General features: G+C 40.3%; 1 protein-coding gene across 1 annotated transcript; it reads right to left on the reverse strand.

The window, feature by feature from the left end:
- Nucleotides 1-151: 151 nt before the first annotated feature.
- On the reverse strand, nucleotides 152-18881 carry esyt1a (extended synaptotagmin-like protein 1a). Its single transcript, XM_073470146.1, has 31 exons — nucleotides 18340-18881; nucleotides 16865-16906; nucleotides 14240-14374; nucleotides 13932-14005; nucleotides 13624-13696; nucleotides 13440-13529; nucleotides 13272-13327; nucleotides 11301-11421; nucleotides 10955-11131; nucleotides 9827-9909; nucleotides 9606-9654; nucleotides 9253-9342; nucleotides 8374-8469; nucleotides 8216-8287; nucleotides 8054-8140; nucleotides 7638-7787; nucleotides 6894-7079; nucleotides 6623-6799; nucleotides 6458-6540; nucleotides 6297-6345; nucleotides 6124-6213; nucleotides 4541-4636; nucleotides 4267-4338; nucleotides 4086-4172; nucleotides 3824-3970; nucleotides 2768-2895; nucleotides 2546-2638; nucleotides 2318-2449; nucleotides 2138-2243; nucleotides 1956-2005; nucleotides 152-1840 (listed from the first exon to the last, which is right to left on the reverse strand). The coding sequence occupies exons 1-31, from the start codon at nucleotides 18667-18669 to the stop codon at nucleotides 1813-1815; spliced, it is 3249 nt and encodes a 1082-aa protein (XP_073326247.1). The 5' UTR covers nucleotides 18670-18881; the 3' UTR covers nucleotides 152-1812.

An 18881-nucleotide genomic window follows, 5' to 3' on the forward strand; every position in this document is an offset into this window, starting at 1 on the left:
ACAGCTGGACGGGGAAGCGAGCTTGTCAGCACTTTATCACCACCTAGAGGTAAGATTTGAGTATGACATCTTGTCTGTAAATGTTTTTTTTTGTTTTTTGGGGGGGAATTTAAAAAACATAAACTTCTACACAAAAAAGTCACAACACTGATTTGATTCATGAGAGTGCAAACTTTAATCAACAACTTCAGCAGATATATGATGATATGTTTCAAATTAAGTCAAAGTTCAGCAATTTTCTTCTTCAGTTCTGACACTTAAACATAATTTTCTTGCCTTAACCACAAATCAGTGTCCAAGTCTTTGTGGCGAGGTGAAGCTGTCCCCCTGCTGGCGTAAAATATTCAGCTGCGTCTCATAAGGTTATGACTAGGGCTGTCACGATGTCAGATTTTCACTACTTGATTATCGGGGCCAAAATAATTTACAATAACGATATTATCGCGATATCTAACCACGAGTTTTTCTGGGGAGGTTACTGGGGCAACGATCATGGATACTTCCGCAGCTAGCATAGCCTATAATAATCATATATTTTAATAACAGTGTAAGTAGTTTTCATTCGACAAATTTGCTAACCTGAAACTTCATGGATGAATGATACGCCATATAATTTTCTGGCGGATTAGCGTCCTGTTACCATTAAAAATGCCATTTCCGGTTTACTGACTGACGTACCGGAAGTCGCGCCGATAATGCGCGCAATGTATCAAGGACCTTATTGTGTAAGTAGCTAGCTAGCTAGTTATTACATCTTCTGTTATTTCTTTTTTCCTCTTTATGGCAGCTGGCTACCAGCATTAAGGTGCATTACCAAAAAAGCCAGAACATAAAGAATCTGAAATATTTTAAGAGGTCTGAAATATTTAGAGGATATTGTCTTATGTGTATTACTAACACAATATCAGTAGGCCTATGTCATTTTTAAATATCATGGATATCATCAGTATCACAATATATCGCAACTCCCCTAGTCATAAGTTTTTAGCTTGAAAAATAAACTTTAAACATGGCCGACAGCTTCAGCCTGTTGCATTTAGCGCTACAAACATGCAAACACAAGGAAGCATGAAACACCAGCGATGTGTTTTCAGTATCTACAAAGTTTTTCTCTTCATAAAAGCACAGTGATTTAGACTCTGCTTACAGTATCATACCTCTGTTTTCAGTGGTAATATATGAGGGTCTAGGTTTGTAATACTTTGTTTTATAAAAGCAACTTTAAGAGAGCACTGGTTAAAACATATAAAACTTCATTTGGAACATAATTCATAAACACTGACAAATTGTGCACAGTTTTTGTAATACTTAAGGCAATATATATAAACGAAGTCATATCAGGATCTATTTGAAGATTGTAAAAAATAAAATTTAAAGGAATCTCTTTGTGTTGGATGCTGTAAATCCATAAAACATTATCATTTGTGTAGGATTTTAACCACAGCATAAGCCCTTTTGTAAATAAAATTCAAAGAGGACTTTGACATGCTTTTAAACACATATAAACTTGGTAGGTTGTGCAACATAGTTGCGTTATTATCAAATATCTATTCAGCCAAAATATTCTACTGAAGAATCTGTCCAAGACAGCATGGACTCGGCAGCACAGTTAACACTTTACGGATGATAAGCTACATGTAAAGTTTCTTCTCATAAATACTGATGGACTGTGTTTTCGTGGATCAGATATGTCATCGATTTTTTCTTCAGTGAAGGTGGAAATTTTCATTTAAGCTGAATATACAAACACACACACAAATCACAGATCACAGAAGCAACACTTAATGTTAAATCGAACAAGCGTCGACTCTTCTAGTTGGTCTCTGCTACCAAATCATACCTGGACAAACAGAAAGGAAACAATTTGTTGTTTTCAACAATCATGAAGAAAGTAACATTTGAACATTCAATTCTATTATTACACAATATTGTGTAGTAGCTCTTTAAATTATTACCATTGTGTGACACCAGCCTTGAGGTCAATTTGGTCCAGGTCCAGCTGCAACTGAGGGCAACAAGAAGAAGCAAACAATTTCACATTTCTGTATCTCTGGTGTTTGGTCGTAATTACTAGGTAAACACCAAGGAATTATGTGATGTTTTTGGCAATAACTAAGGCGTGAGTGATGATATATACCTTGCCGATAAGCTCCCTCTCTCTGCTCATAAAGGAGACACTGTTCTTCACAGACAGGTCCAGTCTTCTCTGAATGGACTCCTCCAGGGAGAAATCAAAGTCAAACCTACAAAAAGAAACAGAAAGGTGGGTCAATTAACATCCTCCCACTTTCTTCAGTGTCTCATTTCTTTGTCTTACCTCTCGTTGAATTCTGGGTTGAGGTCTCTCTTCTTGGTGGCAGTTCTCCTCTTGGTGGTAGCCTTCTTGTCGGGCAGCAGGATGAATGAAATGTAAGGGTCTGCACCATCCTTGGAGCAGGCTGCCAGGGCTCTGTGGGTGTAGAGCAATCACAGTTAGCATATATGCTGATACAGAGGGCTCCAGGTCAAAAAAGTGATGGTAAAGAGGCAACGTATTAGTAGAGACCTGCAGGAGTGAACGGTGATGAAAAGCCTGCTCTCCTCTGTGGAGTAGGCGATGGTGAGCTTCACCTGGCTGGCTGTGGCTCCGTTATCACCTCTGAAGACATAGTGTAGAAATTGATATTATTTAAATACTTTGACCAAAACAGACACAAACCAGGATGAAATAAATTGGAAAACGGTCCACTACACTGATAACTACTATCTTTACAGTGGAGTGACTCACAAGGAGAATGTATTTCTCTGTCTGAGGTCTAAATGGGAAGGAACCCATCTGGGAATGACTTCTTCCATGCCGCCTTCACCTGCATCCCCTGGAGCTCCACGACACACCGCCAGCTGAGTGTCCAAGATCTGCAAGACATTCAGGGATAGAAATCATAGCTGAGCATGGCATCACTGCTGCACAACAATTTTTAACCTCATGTCAGAATAAGGTCGAAACTATACAGACTTGATATACAGCAAGCTGAAAAGGTTACGTTTTCACCCATGTGTGGAGAATGGGTCTCAGCCCAGAATAGACCCAATTAAAGTGTGGTGTGGATCTGGATAAAAGGATGGATCCAGGAGTTTTTTCAAACTTTTTTTTAACATTGCAAGATTTCAAATTTTCGTTAATCTCTCAGGGAATAAAGCATGGATGTTAATGAAAAAAATCAGGCATGTAGAATTTGATGCAGATCCTAAATCTGGTGTGCTTAAATTGTCATCAAGCAGTTATAGGTGAGTTAATATTTAGAGTGATACAGGGCCACTGAGTTTGATATTGGATTAGGCTTCATTGAATCAAAGGGGACTGTTGGGCCTTGACGGAGGTATTCATCTGTAAAACAGTTGAGAAAAAATCTTTGGTGTGTAGAAAAAAAAATTGTCAAGATCATTTTTCCAGGGTTTATTGTTGTAATACTAATTTTGGCCACCGTGGCTGAAGTGCACCACTGCTACATGTTCTACATAATGCAAAAGCATTCATGTTTTTTTATTCTAAACACAAGCTACATATAAGTAGATACAATTTAAATAATATGTCTAGCAGTTTATCACTCTATTTTTCAATTCACAAACATTTCATTATTTTTATTATACATTCATAAGCATTTTCATTACTTCTCTTTTGTCAATTGTTTTTTGTTACTTCAACCCTTGAGGCCACTTTCCTTAAATGATAAATGTCATTTTTGTGTTGTGAATGATGAATGTAAGATGGGGGGAAATGACAAAACATGGCTCTGGGGAATGTATTGCAATTAATTAGTGCAGAGAGACATATCGTCAGTACCTTGAGAGTGACCCTCAGTAGTATCTGGCTTTCTGGCAGCGCTCCATCCAGGTTGAGCCAGCGGTCCAGCACCAAGCCCGGCTCAACCAGCACCTCTCTGAGCGGAAGTGTCAAGGACCCAAGGGCCTGGCCCCAGCTGTGGGAGAGCTACATACAAACATAGATACACAGTCAAACACTTTTCACTTTTGTCATATCTGTATTTTATTAATTTAATTTGCTCTACAGCTTTGTAGTTCAGACAAAACTGAATGACTCTCACTTTCACTGTGAGTGTTTCATCTCTGGGGTCACGAATCAAATAGTGGAAGGCTTCGTCCCAACGAGGAGATGTGGAGCGCTCACAAATCTTTGGAAAGAAAGAACCGGATAATTAAATGACTTTCAAACAGCTGTTTTCTTATGTTGCATTCACAAGCGCATCTAAGACGTCACAATCCTACCTTGGTTCTGTGTGAGATGCCTTTGAGGATAACGTCAGCCCCGACTTTTGGCTCCTTTCCACTCTTCTTCAACTGAAATCACATACAAAGAATACTGCAATCCAAAAACTGTAATCAACTGAATTTATTTAAACATGCAGCTGTGTTGGGACACTACAGTGTTTCATACAATACACTGGCAATGAAAGCAACGATTGTACCTCTTTAGTGCAAAGAAAAACACATCACAATAAACAAGATACAGCTCCCCAAGGACTCAGAGGTATGATCTCACCGGCAGGCCATGGGCACGCTCCACATACACAAACAGCACAGCTGCTGATGGCACGACCTTGTTCTGGTACGACTGCTGACTCTGGTACTGCAGGATCTGAAGGGAGAAATTATATCACACAGAAAGAGAAATAAAGTGAGAGTTTTAGTAACACTGGTTGTGCAATAGGAAAGTGTGGTTGACATTTCCTTTGCAACAGTACAAATAAAGAACATAAATAAACTAATCTACACAAAACATCTTCAAAGATATCTCCTTCCTGCTGAATAAAAGCTGTATCAGCCATGGCAACCAAACAACCATGCTAAAAAAACAAGGGTAACCAGACTCTCATAGTGCAAGAGGCAGCATTTAAAATATAGGTTTGGATTGTTTTCAAGGTTGCTGTTTTGTTTTTGTGCACACTGGCCATGAAGCAGTCCCTCTGCCGCAGCTCAGCAAAGAAACACAGTCCATGGAAAAACAAAATGGGGATGTCATACCAAAAAGATTGTATTTTTGGAAGATATTAACTTGATTTAGTTAACTCGGGCTGCTGAATCCTCAGTTTTAACTTTGGTTTAACTTTGAAATGTGTATTTTATTTCTTAAAGTCATGACTGCGAAGAGGGGGACATCTGGAGGAGATCACTTTATGGCCAGTGTGGAGAGGAGGAATATTCCACTGAACTACCAAACTCTTTTATACGCAATGTGAGAATAATAATAAGATATTATTATATTATGTTTTAAGATACTTCAGATACTTGAGAGGGCCTTTAAAACCCCCTTGTTCAAAAGAGTCATTACACCAAATCCTCCTGCTGCACTACGTGGCTCATCTGAAGCTAATAATTATGATATAATCTGATCTGGCTCATCTTATACTTCTTTTAGGAAGGAGATTCATAAAGATTTGCAAAAATAGTAAGTGCTGCAAGCAGGAACAGTTACTAGAAAGTGTCTTTAACAAGAAATAAATTAACATCATTTGACATAATTTACGATAATTTTTCCCAAAGCCTGCAACTGGATGAGTTTGTAAAATTATGGGGAAAGTGGATCTCATATTCAGCTTTAAAGTCCATGATTGGTCTAATCAATCATGGACTTTTTATTATGTACTTTAATTTTTATACTTGTATCTTTTTTTTTTCCATTAATTTATTTGTACTTATTTACTATTGTGTTACTTATTATTACTCAATTTATTATGATCCTTTTATGCAGTTGTTTAAAGCAACCTTAAAATAACAGCTTCAAAATCATTTTGCACTATGTAACTTCAGTGAGAGGCTAGGATCCAAGTGTTACATACATGTTTACTTCAACATACAAGTTTTCAACCCATAACATTGTTATAACGTAATAAGTTTTGTTTGTAGTTACCACCTACATTATGTCTGACAATTTTTTATTTAAGTCACTCATAAACTGTAGGGGGCGCCAAATCGCACAAAATGCCAATTTCTACATAATGTTGCTTTAAAAAAGGCTTTACACAGTCAGGGCTTCTAGGTTTTAATATAATTAGTACACTGTTGCCTGGGTACATCCATTTAAAAAGATAATAAAAAATAAAACATGGACAGTAAGTATCTTACCTGCTCAAGTCTGGGTAGGTCAGAGACTCGAGGCAGCCACTCCAGGATCAGGTGAACTCGACCTGACTTCACATCATTTAGAGTGTACCACTGTAACAAGAGTGGCACAGAAACATTACAAATAAATATAAATATAACTTGTCAAATTATCTGTTAAAGTATCTGTCACTAACCGTATCAATGAATTGTGCGCTGATGATATCTCGTAGGTTAAGCTTGAACCTGCAACAGACAAGACTCAATCAACATTTTATCCTCCTTTGCATTGACCGGCTTTCCTTAAAAAAAAAACCTTTTAAGAGCCAGATTTGCTGTTAAAGTTGAAAGTTTTCACCTCCCGAGGAAGTCATCCTGATCGATGTCCTTGTCGAACAACTCAAACTGGATCTCCTGACCAGGAAGCTGGGTCAAAATCACCTGGATCATAGAAAACACAACATCTAAGCCTAACAGTTTTAGCAGATGAGTAGAAGAACTATGTACTTAACAAAGGCGATACCTCGTAGAGTTCGTTCCAGATGGGATTGAGGTTCTCTTTGATGGTGTGGCTCCGGTAAGTGATACCAGCCACGCGGATCTTGACGTAGGGATCGCTCTTCCCCTTCACCATGCCACCCATGAAGTTGTCCTTTGCTATCAGGTTTTGGGCCTCCGCCAGATGGATACGCAGCACTCCCTGTGGACAGAACAAGGACAGGGAGTGCTCTTATAGTGTGTGTGAGAGAGGGCTAAGCGTTGCTGCCGTTTCACACTTGGTAACTGTTTTTCACCTCAGTTGCAAACTCTGGGTCGGGTGTGGTGTGCTGAGGTCGTGCCGGTTGAGGATTACCTAACCCACCGGGCCCCATGGGGTTCAGCTCTGAAGTGATTCCCCCCTGACCGATCCCAGACCCGGAGGGCCCTGAGGGCCGAGGAGACGGAGTTGTAGGAGTGGCATCTTCACTCAGCCACAAAACCTAAATGTCAAGCAGAACACTCTTTAATTGCTTATTCACAACATAAGAGAGAACATGCTGGTTTCCGTGTCACTGCTGCTCTGCTTCTCACAAGGATAGAAAGATGAGGCTGACATGTTGTTGGTCTTCTTTAGGTTCATTTTTTGTGCGAGGGTTACGTTCAGACATGTAAAGGGGAGGCAATAAGGAGAAGGAATTCATGTCATTCCAGTTGTGAAAATTTGTGGGTGCACATGTAATAGTGATTTTTAACCTCCCCTGTATTACGTTCTTTAATCTCTGGGGGGTTTTTTTCCCCCATGGATGACTAACACACACAGAGTCATGGTATGTTTGAATCTGAGATCTTTGAGTTTTTGAAGGGAAAGTTGTGGGTGTGATACTGAAGCATGTGCCTGAGGCCACAGCTGTCCTTTGGGAGCTGCTAGGATTTCAAAGTCTTCCTTCCACACAGACCCTTTAGCTGGGACTGAATCCTCATCTTACTTATTTTCTTCTCTCCTTCAACACATGAGTGTGCACAAAGAAAGAGTCCAAGTCTATGTGTGAAATACCGACCCTAAGCACAATCTTGGCGTAGATGCGGCTAGCAGAACCAGAATTCTCCAGCTGGAACCACTGGTCCATGGTGAGTTCAGGCGTGGCCAGAACACGGATCAGAGGGATGGTCAGGCTGCCCAGGGACAGAGCACGGTCATCATCTTTCACCTGATTGGACAATACAGTAGCAGAAGATGTAAAGTCAAGATAAATACAGCAGGAAAACAGATATCATGAAGGGAAAAGGGCCATAAACAGGTTAAAATGAAGAGAATGTAGTTTAAGAAATGAGTGAGAATAAGTAGGAAAATTGGTTAAAACCTTGAAGAAGGAAAATCTATAAGGTATTTAGTGCATGAATTAACTTGGGACACCTTGGGAGTAAGTTTATGTAAAATCATTGATGTGTTCAATCGTTGCTGATAATGACTTACTTGAATGTCGATGTCTTGCTTGCGAGGATCCTGAATAAAGAAGGTAAAGGCATCCTCCCACACAGGGGCGTTGGTCCCGTAGCAAGTCTGCAGAAAAGAAAGGAAACCGTTCCTTATGCTCAGAGTTTGGTTTTAATGCACTAAGAAAAGTTTTATCCTTACCTTGCTCTCTTTAGTTGAATCCTGAATAGAAATCTGGACCATCGGGCTCGGGTCCTTGTTGCCTTTTCTCATCTGCAATATATCAAATCCATCGATGTGGGTAACAGATGAAAATTCAATGCACCCAACATGAGAGAGTCTTGTAATGGTAATCTTACAGGCAGTGCGTGAGCTTGATCAAGATAGATGGCGAGGATAGCGGCAGATGGAGGATCAGCCGTCTTACTGGTCAAGTTCTGGTTTGTCTGAATCACCTGGTAGAGGAACAACAAACAGAAGCAAGGAGCGTGTGAGCAGAGTGATCTGAAAGGTCCAACCTGTGAACACCAACAATTTTTCCATTTTTATACTATCAATAACAAGTTGATGAAGAATGTGTTATTGATCAACTGTGTGACTGTTTTAGATTTGTCTAATTTATTTTAATTAATGTTTTTAGATTGCTCTTAAGTTGTTTTTAAACTACAACTTCACTTTATTTGTCTTGAAACATCAAGAACAAAAGAACAAAAGAAGGAACCAGTATAAAGCAGGTTTTCCTTGGCCTGAACCATAGTGGTCTTATTCTACTGGTTGGAGGAGGCAACAATGGAGAAGTCAGCTGAGTTGGATAAACACAAATATCTGTAATAATAGAGCAAAACACTGCCAAACCTTGCATAATCTCGCCATCTTGTTACTACTGTTTACTTCCGCTGTCCATTGTGCAATGCGCTCAATTGAAGACACATTCTTAATTACAAAGGTTTAACTCACAATTGGTGGAAACGCGGGCTGGTTTGCTAGGTAACATGTTTCAAGAATCCTGGTTCAAGAAACGGAGCTAATTTGGTGGAAAAGGGGTGTCCTGATGGTTGCGTGGTTTAAGGAGTGTAAGACTTAATGTTCCTGATTCAGTTCTGGGAAGAAGCCTTTGACGCATGTCATCACTTTCTTTCTTATGTTTCCTTTCTCTCTATACCATTAAATACCATAAATAAACAAATAACATTGCATAACAATCCACTGAACACCATTGGGCAGTGCTGTGGACTCACCTCACTCAGTCTGTCAGCAGAGGACAGTAGAGAGAGCCACTCCAGCCGGAGGTGGACGCTGCCAGTTGAGACGTCCCTCAGATTGAACCACTGTTTACAAAAACAGAGGGCTTCATTAAACACACATTTTTCTCATCTGGCTGATTTCTTTGAGCCTGGATGAGATGGCAGGATAGAAGAAAATCAGAGCAGATCACGCGGAGGCACATGGGGCCTGCAATGTCACATGCTAACAGGATTACTGCAGATATTTTCCAGAGTGAGACAATCTAATAACTGAATTCTTATGCTTGCTGCAGTACAATAGTGACTCCAAAACCTCAAAAAGGCTAAATAGAAGCATCACTACTTACATCGTCCACAACTCTGGCCTTCTTTACAATATCGAGATCCACCTTGACCCTGAAAGAGAGACAGATAAAGAGATAGAGAGAAAATCGTTGAAGGCATTAATCACAGAGATTAAGGCGTTCAAATATCGCCAGAATCATGGCCCAACGTTGCAATAGCAGAGATGGAAATGACATGAGAAGCACATAGAGACCGAGTAAATGAATGAGAATGAATAAGCTACCTCCCCAGGAAGTCATCCTGGTCTGGGTCTTTGTCAAACACTTCCACTTCCAACTCCTGACCAGGTACTTCATGGACAATCACCTGACACACACACACACACACACACACACACACATAAATGGACAAATACGCAATACACACAACAAATATACAAATATAGATACAGCCACATGTGACACAATAACACAAGGGCATGCAAACAGAATCACAACAGCAAGATATTTTTACTGTTGTGCTGGGTAGATATTAAAGAAGACCTATAATGCCTTTTTGTTTTTTTTTCTTTCATTCGGTGTGTTATAAAGGTTCACGCGCGTGTAAAAATATTTGAAAGTTAAAAAGGACAAAGTCCGCACCAACAGGAGCTCCTCTCTCCCACAGAAAACTCTGCTCCTTAAACGCCTTGTCAGAAGTCCCGCCTTTAATTCAGTGACTTTGTGACATCACACTACGTCACAAAGCCACACATTAGCATAATTCCTGCGTTGCAAATGGTTGGGCTTGCAAAAATTGATTTAGCACAGCTGCTCTGTTGGTGTTAGCAGTGCTGGGTCAGGCGTGTGTGAGCTGACCAATTAGAGCAGACTGGGTATTTGGGAAGGGTGGCCTTAAAGAGACAGGAGCTCAAACAGAGCTTTTCCGACAGAGGGGGAATACGGTGCTGCAGTACCGGACTGTTTGAGAAAACTGATGTGTTTTTTGAACATTGAAGCATGTAAACCTATTCTAGTAGTAACCCAAAATACAAATCATGAACCTGAAAATGAGCATGATATGTCTCCTTTAATCATTTAACATCTATTCAGTGTTTGGTTCAAATTTCATAAACAACAAGAAAGACAAATGTGTCCTTGAGCAAGCAGTTTTCGCAAGAGCTGCTTATCTCGGAAACAGGGGCTTCCTGCCACCAGAGTAGATAAAAATCACCACAACTGTTTATCTCTGCACCAGTGATGTATTTACTACTAAACACTTCTCTACACAGCCCTTACAAAGAAAGGACACCAACACCAAGCTATAACTTTAAGCGCACAAACTGGTGGGAAGTGCAGCACTTGAATACAAAGCCGTATATCTCATGTTTCTCTCAGCTCAGTATATTTTCTGCCCTACCAGTTCCTCTCACCTCATACATCTCCCTCCACTGTGGGTTCAGGTTGCTGTCCACGTGATGAGAGGTGAAAATCTGGGTTCCTACACGCAGAACAGCGTACGGGTCTGACTTCCCGTCGATTAATCCTTTGATTACTGTATCCTTGGCAGTCAGGTCCTCAGCCTCCAGCAGGTGGATGCGCACGACTCCCTGATATGTGCACGAAGGAAAACAAAGACGGTCAAAATGTTAGTCAACAGGCATCCATGTCTTTCATTGGAATTTGCTTGAATTTTAATGTGTTTGCTTGCAGCTGAAACAGATTCAGTCTGTGTGGGTCCATGTTTTTCTCCAGGCCATTCATTATTGAGACAGTTACCCTTGGGAGAGGGGAGCGGAGCTGCGCAACGTGCAGGTCGGCCACCAGGGGAACAGTGAGACGGTTGGGGAGCACCAGGTGGGAGGCTATTGCATCCATTATCATAGTGTCCGACATGGCACTGCAAATGAATGCGAGGACGATGTTGGGGGACACACGGGAGGGACACACAGACAAACAGACAGAGGCTAGATACTACTGTGGACCATATGAACATGCATAAATAACATGATATTCAGGTTCTCAGTGACAGAACCAACACGAAGCACCCACTGGCTAAAGATGAGGACAGTTCTCTGTGAAATCATGTTGGCTAATGTTGTCTAAAGGAGGAATGCAATTACAAAATAATGACAAGCTGTCATTCAAAGTATTGCCAGAGGGAACTGCTGTCAAGTCCACCTCTGACGATGCTTTACTTGTATTTTCACAGAAGCACATTATATAAGATTTTAACACAGACAGCGTAGAATCAGCCACCATACAATTACACCGAATATGGACGTTAAATATAGTTGCATTGTTCCCATTTGTTATCATTTCCTATTTATCTTCATATTCTCTTTAATTGTACTGTAGTTGATTCTACATTGTCTGCAATCTGACCTTACATAATGGACCTTAAAAACTGCCTTGATATAAACACATGAAGTCATAATAAACATAGCAAATAAGTACATCAGTACACAAGTATGGTATAAAGTTTAACAAGATAAAGGATAAGGCTGACATTGTTCAATATTTTTCCTATTATCAACAAAAGTCATGAAAAGAACAAAACCAACAATGTGTTATTGTACATCATGTACATTTTTACAAAAGGAGTCATAAATATTTCATTATTAAATGAAGAGGCTCAGTTGTTTCCCTAAACAGCTGTTCAATGTAGTTTAAAGCTGAAGTTACTCAAACAGGAGTGAATAGTGGATTTGTTTTGTGTTTTTATGCAGAGTAATACAGATTCAGTGCTTTATTGAGTTTCGAAGGGCTGTGTGTGTGGGACTGAATAAACTACAGTGCCCTTGTTCATCTTACTGAAGGAATCTTATCCAGTGCAACAGCGTGACTCATTTTAGTGTTTTCAGTCATTTTTGGACAACAATGGAGCTCTGTGATACAAAGGAATAATCTATATCAGGTTGGTTTCAGTCTTTTCACACAGATTGTTTGCAATAACAAAAATATAGGATGCCGCCAGGATTTGAGCGCACAAATCTAACACTGAACAGAAAAAACACTGCGACTCTATGGGCTACATAAAAGTGATAAACTATAATGAATTTATTATTACAATAATACATAACAGCCCAGTCGCCAGGATAAAATGTTGGCATTTATTGTTCTGCAAGCCACTGATAAGTTCACATTTGTGTGCGCCATAGGCTACTTACCATATTAACATTTCTACACAACGTTTCATATCACGTTCACATTACGTTTATGATCTGACTTTAATATTAGGAGGCGGAGGGGATGGTGGTGGACTTACAGGCGAGGAGGCTGCCAAGTCAGTGATCGCAGTTCCAGACTGCGTTTCAACATTTGTAAGTGTGACACCACTGGATGACTTTAACAAGACCTCTGGACAATGTGACGACAAAAAATGCATTTTTTGACGAGAAGACGGGACATCTCCATGTTTGAGGTGACCAAAATGAGTATTTTAACCAAGTGGTTTTTGTGTCTTAACCCAACCAGACCATAAGCACAGTGGTGTCACAACATAAAATAGAAAATTTAACCTGAGGAAAGTTTCAACATATCTGTGGTATGCAGAAGAATATATTGCCAATATGTATTCTGCCGATTGGGTCGATACTCATACTGCAGATCTAAACATCATCAGCCTTACTATACTCAAACAGGATCCTCAATAAAAAAACAGTTGAAAACAAACACCAGACAGACAAAACAGATCAACACAGCCACTCCCTAAAACCAATCTACACATGGCTCTATCTTTTAACTCACTTCAGCCCAGGGATATCTAACAGGTTGGTCAGCCCAGTCCAGTTGATGTCCAGTTTCTATGACACAGATAAAAGTGAAGACGTATGAATACCTACAAGCAGACCTCACATAACAATGCAGTGCAAAAGTGAAAAGTATCATTATGTGGTTCACTGGTGCGACACTAACAGGCCTGCGGATGAAGAACATTGTGATGGCTCCGACCAGCGGCACGTCTCCAATTAGCGGCTCGAGGATCACACGCAGTTTCCCGTGGAGCTACAAACAGAAAATGTAATATTGAACGAACAGCTTTAGGACACTTAACTATGACAATTAATGACGTAAGAATATCTTAATATTATTCTTATACCTGGACTCCTTTCACTCCAGCTTTGCAAAAGTACTTTTTGATTTCAACGTTGATCTCGACATCACCGGCGTAGCTGTAAGTGTAGAGATACATGTTTAACTAAGGGAAGCAGGATAGCTGATATGAGTTATGACAGAGCTGTTTACTCGTCTGTGTTAAGCAAACAAAGATCTGATGTAACAGACAAGAACAAACTTTACTCTAGTGTGGGACACTTCATAATAACTTTGCAATATTTCAGTGTCTGGCTTGCTTAAACACAAGCAACAATATAAAATAATGAAGAACCAGAAGTTGTGATGCATTACCTCAGGTACAAATCCAACATAACCTGTCTCTTATCGTGTTCTGTGTGAGCTTTTACACCAACCACCTTCACAGCCTGTGAACACAACAGATGCTATTACACAGAGCAAATACGACTGAAAGAGACTGTGATATCACATGAGCAAAGACACACATGAAGATTATCATCCGTCTTTATGCTTGGAATACCTGCCCTTCATAACCGGACCTACATACATATTACCCACATTAATACCCTGGGACCACTGTTTCTTGGTCGTGGAACATTAACAGAATAAATTGCTGCTTTTATGACGAGCCATTCGGATACCTTGTCTCCTAAGTTGACCTTGGTGAAGCTGAGGGTCTGCAGATGAATGCTGGAGGCTCGGATGGCAGGAGCGATGGTTTCCACCAGCAGCTTCTCCAGATACTGGCCAACAAAGGGCCAAGCCTGCTGCAGGATCTGCACGACAGAACATCCGGCCTTTCATTATTTTTCTTTGCAGATTTGAAAATGGCAACGACAAGATCCAATGTTTAGTTAGATATATGATACACAAGATAGTATAAAGTGATAAATTAGTACCAGTAATGTAATGTTGTGCATGTTTGCATCCATGGTGCTAAAATTCACACCAAAACACACACACTTCACAGTGCCATGGCCACACACTGTTTGCCTTGCGGCTGAAATATTTCTAGAGAAGGTTTAGCAACATCCGACAAAAAGTGAACAAAAGCTCAACCAGCATGAATTCAGCAAGAGGAAGAATAAAGTTAGTGCCTGACAGTTGTTCGCCACAGATGTCAGATCAGATCAGATGATCAGATGTCTACTTGCAGCAGGACAGATTACTCAAATCTTCTTTTACTAAGGAGGATGGCAACACTTATACAGTCTGTAGGACACACAAGAGCCGGCGAGTGATCAAACAACTACAACAAGTAGAAACTAAGTGCCAACTACATAATTCCAGTGGCATGATAATATTACTATGACTGAACGCTGAGGTTGAAAAACCATTTTGCGATTAATGTGACAGATGTAACGATTGCGATGTTGATTGACAAACAGTGGGAATGATCGTTTTTGCATTTTATTTTCAGTAAAAAAAAACACAAAAAATAGTGTCTGTACTAAAAGAACATGTTTTCTTATATGTGGAGAAAAATAATTGTTGGTCAGGGCATCTCTGCAGCACGACAGTACTTATGCCACATTTGACCTTAATCTTAAAAAATGCAGCTTCTTGTGATTTGGATATTGAGTTGGCCATATCGGGATTTTGATTATATTTAAAAATTTTGTGCAGCCCTTAACAAAATTCAACAGTAATTATCTCAGCATGACCGAGACACTTCAGAACGTGGGTCATATGAATAAAAATAGTGCCAGGGCTACAATATTATGTGCAATCTAGCATAGTTAGTGCACAGTAAATAATTTGACATTTGTCTGCAGGAAATAATAGAACTCAACATATATGGAGACTAAAGCTTCCAATAACTCTAATAAACTTTGTATTTTTACTATGATTAGTACCCAAATTGCATGACTATTTACAGGAAACTTCTTTTGAAATCGTGAGGAAATAATCCTGAAATAGTGAATCCATAAAAATAAAGTCAGTGTAGCAAGTTTTATTTGATATATTAGTTTGATTTGATTCTATGTGATCAGCATATCTGTGTTAGCACTTCACACAGCCTCACACTGGTGTCAGCTTCAGCATCTCAGTGTGAGGTGTAAGAGCGAGGCGCGACTGATCCTCTGACCTCCAAACTGAGGCTGGTGATGCTAACAGGCTACAGCTGCAGGAGGGTCTCCTTTATGTTATTTATGATGCAGTTACAAAGATGCAGTTAAGAATGATGCATGCAATAAAAGTGCAACCGCTCACAGGATCATAGACTCCCATTGCTTACATTAGCTCATTTTCCATGCAGATACAAATGCCTACATGTTGTCAAACATAACAAAAGGTGAGAACATTTCAGGGACGCTGCATGTTTGTTTGTGGCTGCAGTGTGAGCAGGAATCACATGACAGGAAGCCTGGAGGAGAGACGTAGGCTGGTGAAAGATGAGGCCAGCAAATTGCCATCCTACAATCTGGGGTTCTGTCACTGAGTTCATTACATTTTTCTCTCCAGAAGGGCGTTTTGTATTATTAGTATTCATATCCACTCTTGCCTTGAGTCGATGTGAGGTTACTGTACTGACAGAGACAAAGAGTTCTGCGATATGATCCGAGCTGCTCTCCCTGCCTCTTAATTACACCAGCAGATAATCGGCTCTGATGGAGAGACTGCTGCAACGGGAGCCGGGTCACTAAAAGTGCACACAAGTGCACTTTATCTTCATATTAAATGTGAGGCATCGGAGCTGCTGGAGGAGTTACTCAAGGGAAACTCGAACACCTTATCTTCAAATCATTGTTTGCTTTGCACGGCTTAAAGTTCAGATGCATAAAACAGCAGTCATGTCGTAACTGATGACTCTTTAAAAATGATGAGTTCCTAATTTGCAAAAATATACATTACTGTTGGGCAATATATCAATATCATGTTGTTATTGTGATATGACACTATATATCGTCTTAGATTTTGGACATCATTATATCATAATATAGCGTAAGTGTTGTCTTTTCCTGGTTTTAAAGGCTGCTTTACAGGAAAGTGATGTCATTTTCTGAACTTACCAAACTGCTCTACTTGTTCTAATACTTGTCTTTACCCACTTAGCCATTATATCCACATTACTGGTGATTATTCATTAAAAAAATATCTCAATGTGTTAATATTTTGTGAAAGCACCAATACTCATCCTACAATACTGTCAAAAAATCAATCTTGAGGTTATTTGGCCAAACATATTGTGACATGATTTTGTCGCTGTCTCTGTAGTATTTTACAAATGCACAAATGCAAAACCAGATAGGAAAACGACATACCTTATTCAGCCACTCCACTTTTTCCACATCTGGAAAGTTGACCTGTGGACAAGTAATATTGGTTAGGCATGAGCTCAAATACAACACAGCAGTGCAAAATGACCTCCAGCTCTGTGCAGAGAAGTTAAAATACCCGAGACGCTTATTTTAGTAACATTTTTCTGAGCATGTGGAACAAGCTGAAATCAGTAAAGTCATAGTTGTAACGCACTTTTAAGAACATGGCTAGTTTTACATTAGAGAGGAGTATTTCTACTTAATCAAACCATTTTCCCAGTTCTGTACCTATAAAATGTAAAATGCATCTCTATCTCACTCTATTATTAGTAGAGAGAGAACACAGGCTTGAAAACTTGAAAAGCTCATTTGGTTCCTACCAGGAGACATGCGCATCAGCATTTCCTCCAAACCACAGAGACAGAGCCAGTCACACTTTACAATAAGCATACAAATCCTAATGGATGACTAATGCATGATTTATAATGACTTAATGCGTGAATTAATCCAGGATGTATAATGAATTCCTGGTGCTCAGCATTCACAAATGATCAACACACAATGAATGTTAATTCACCGTTACTTCATGCACTCATTTTTATACTCTGCCATGAAATCAAAGTATTACGTTACTAAATCGAATCAATTAGATCCATGAAGTGTGAATTAATCACAACAAGTCACAGTAACTTGATCATCTTGAGCAATTGGGCAATTCATCATTCATCCTGCATTCATACATGCTTCAAATAGTCATGAGTCATTACTCTAGTATATGATTTGTACCCTTATTATAAAGAGTTACCATTAAGTCTATCTGCACACACACACACACACGTGCACACACACAGTTCATTCTCTCTCCCTCTCTATCCAGATATGGTGGTCCTGGTTACAGCCTCTGCTCTGCTCTGAAGGATGTTTACCAGTCATCAGGTTTTTGGAGCCAGATAAGGTCAGTGGCAGCTCTACTGTGGTGAAACAGGAAGAGGAAACACACAGAGAGATTTCTCTTTTGCTAGATATTTTTCTTTCAATATACGCATGGATTTAACAATCTACTCAATGTAAGCTGTCCTCAATATTCCTGTCATTCTTTCCTCTGCAAAAATCTCATCTGGCATGTTAATTCACAGGCCTCGGTATGGCAGCAGTTCAGACTAATTCCCCAGGCACTGCACATGAGGAATGTCTAAATATGGGGCTGGTCAGGGACAGGAGGAAAATATTGTGAGCAGAAAGGAGAGTCATGCACATTATATGAGGATTTCCATGAAGCAATCTCCCCGTCATTTTGCGCGTAATTGTGATCGTTTTAAGAAATCTGGAGGTTCAAAACAAATGACTGTAATGAGTAAAATGCATGTAAAGAGCATATGACAGGGATGCAGAGTGGCTGAGATGCAGCTCAAGTTCTGCACGACAGATGTTGCAGATGTGACAGGTGATACAAACTGCAGAGAATGACCAGTTCTTACCCAGGGAGGCAGATCCCTTTTGGTCCTGAAGACGTTTTCAGTGGTGAATTTCCTCTCGTTCTCCAGGAGGTACATAGCAGACTTGAGCCTCATCACTTTCTCCAGCCGACTGTGTTTCCATCCCATGTAGATCATCAGACCGAACAGGACTACGCTGATACTGAAGCCATAATACCCGGCCAGGTACACAGGTAGAAGAGCACCCAGGCATTTTCCAAACGACCACAGCACACTGACTGCGCGTTCACCGGGGGGGTGGCTCGGTAAGGCCGCCGAGGCAGGGACCGTCGTGCCTCTGCCCATGCCAGGCTCTGCATCCGCGGCTGGCATCGCAAGATCCGTTTAACTTCACTGGCTCGACCTGGCTTTCGATCGCCACTGAAGTCTTACCACCGCTGTGCTCCAGAAACCATCGAGAAATCAGCGATAAACTGCGGGTTTCGCTCGGTTAGATCATGATCACGGCTCCTCTCCCCTTCAGTTCCGCAGGGCACTGAAAAGAGTCTATTCCGTGTTTCATTGACGTGTGAGGCAGCTTCTCT

This window comes from Pagrus major, chromosome 7 (assembly GCF_040436345.1).
Source record: "Pagrus major chromosome 7, Pma_NU_1.0".
NCBI lineage: Eukaryota > Metazoa > Chordata > Actinopteri > Spariformes > Sparidae > Pagrus > Pagrus major.

What these genes read in the sequence shown, in the direction of transcription:
- esyt1a (XM_073470146.1), bottom strand. Translation starts at nt 18,669, where the DNA reads ATGCCAGCCGCGGATGCAGAGCCTGGCATGGGCAGAGGCACGACGGTC. An exon ending in ATGTTGGATTTGTACCTGAG is followed by an intron (nt 13,697 to 13,931) that starts GTAATGCATCAC and finishes CTACACTTACAG; the next exon opens with CTACGCCGGTGATGTCGAGA. An exon ending in CTGGAGTGAAAGGAGTCCAG is followed by an intron (nt 13,530 to 13,623) that starts GTATAAGAATAA and finishes TTCTGTTTGTAG; the next exon opens with CTCCACGGGAAACTGCGTGT.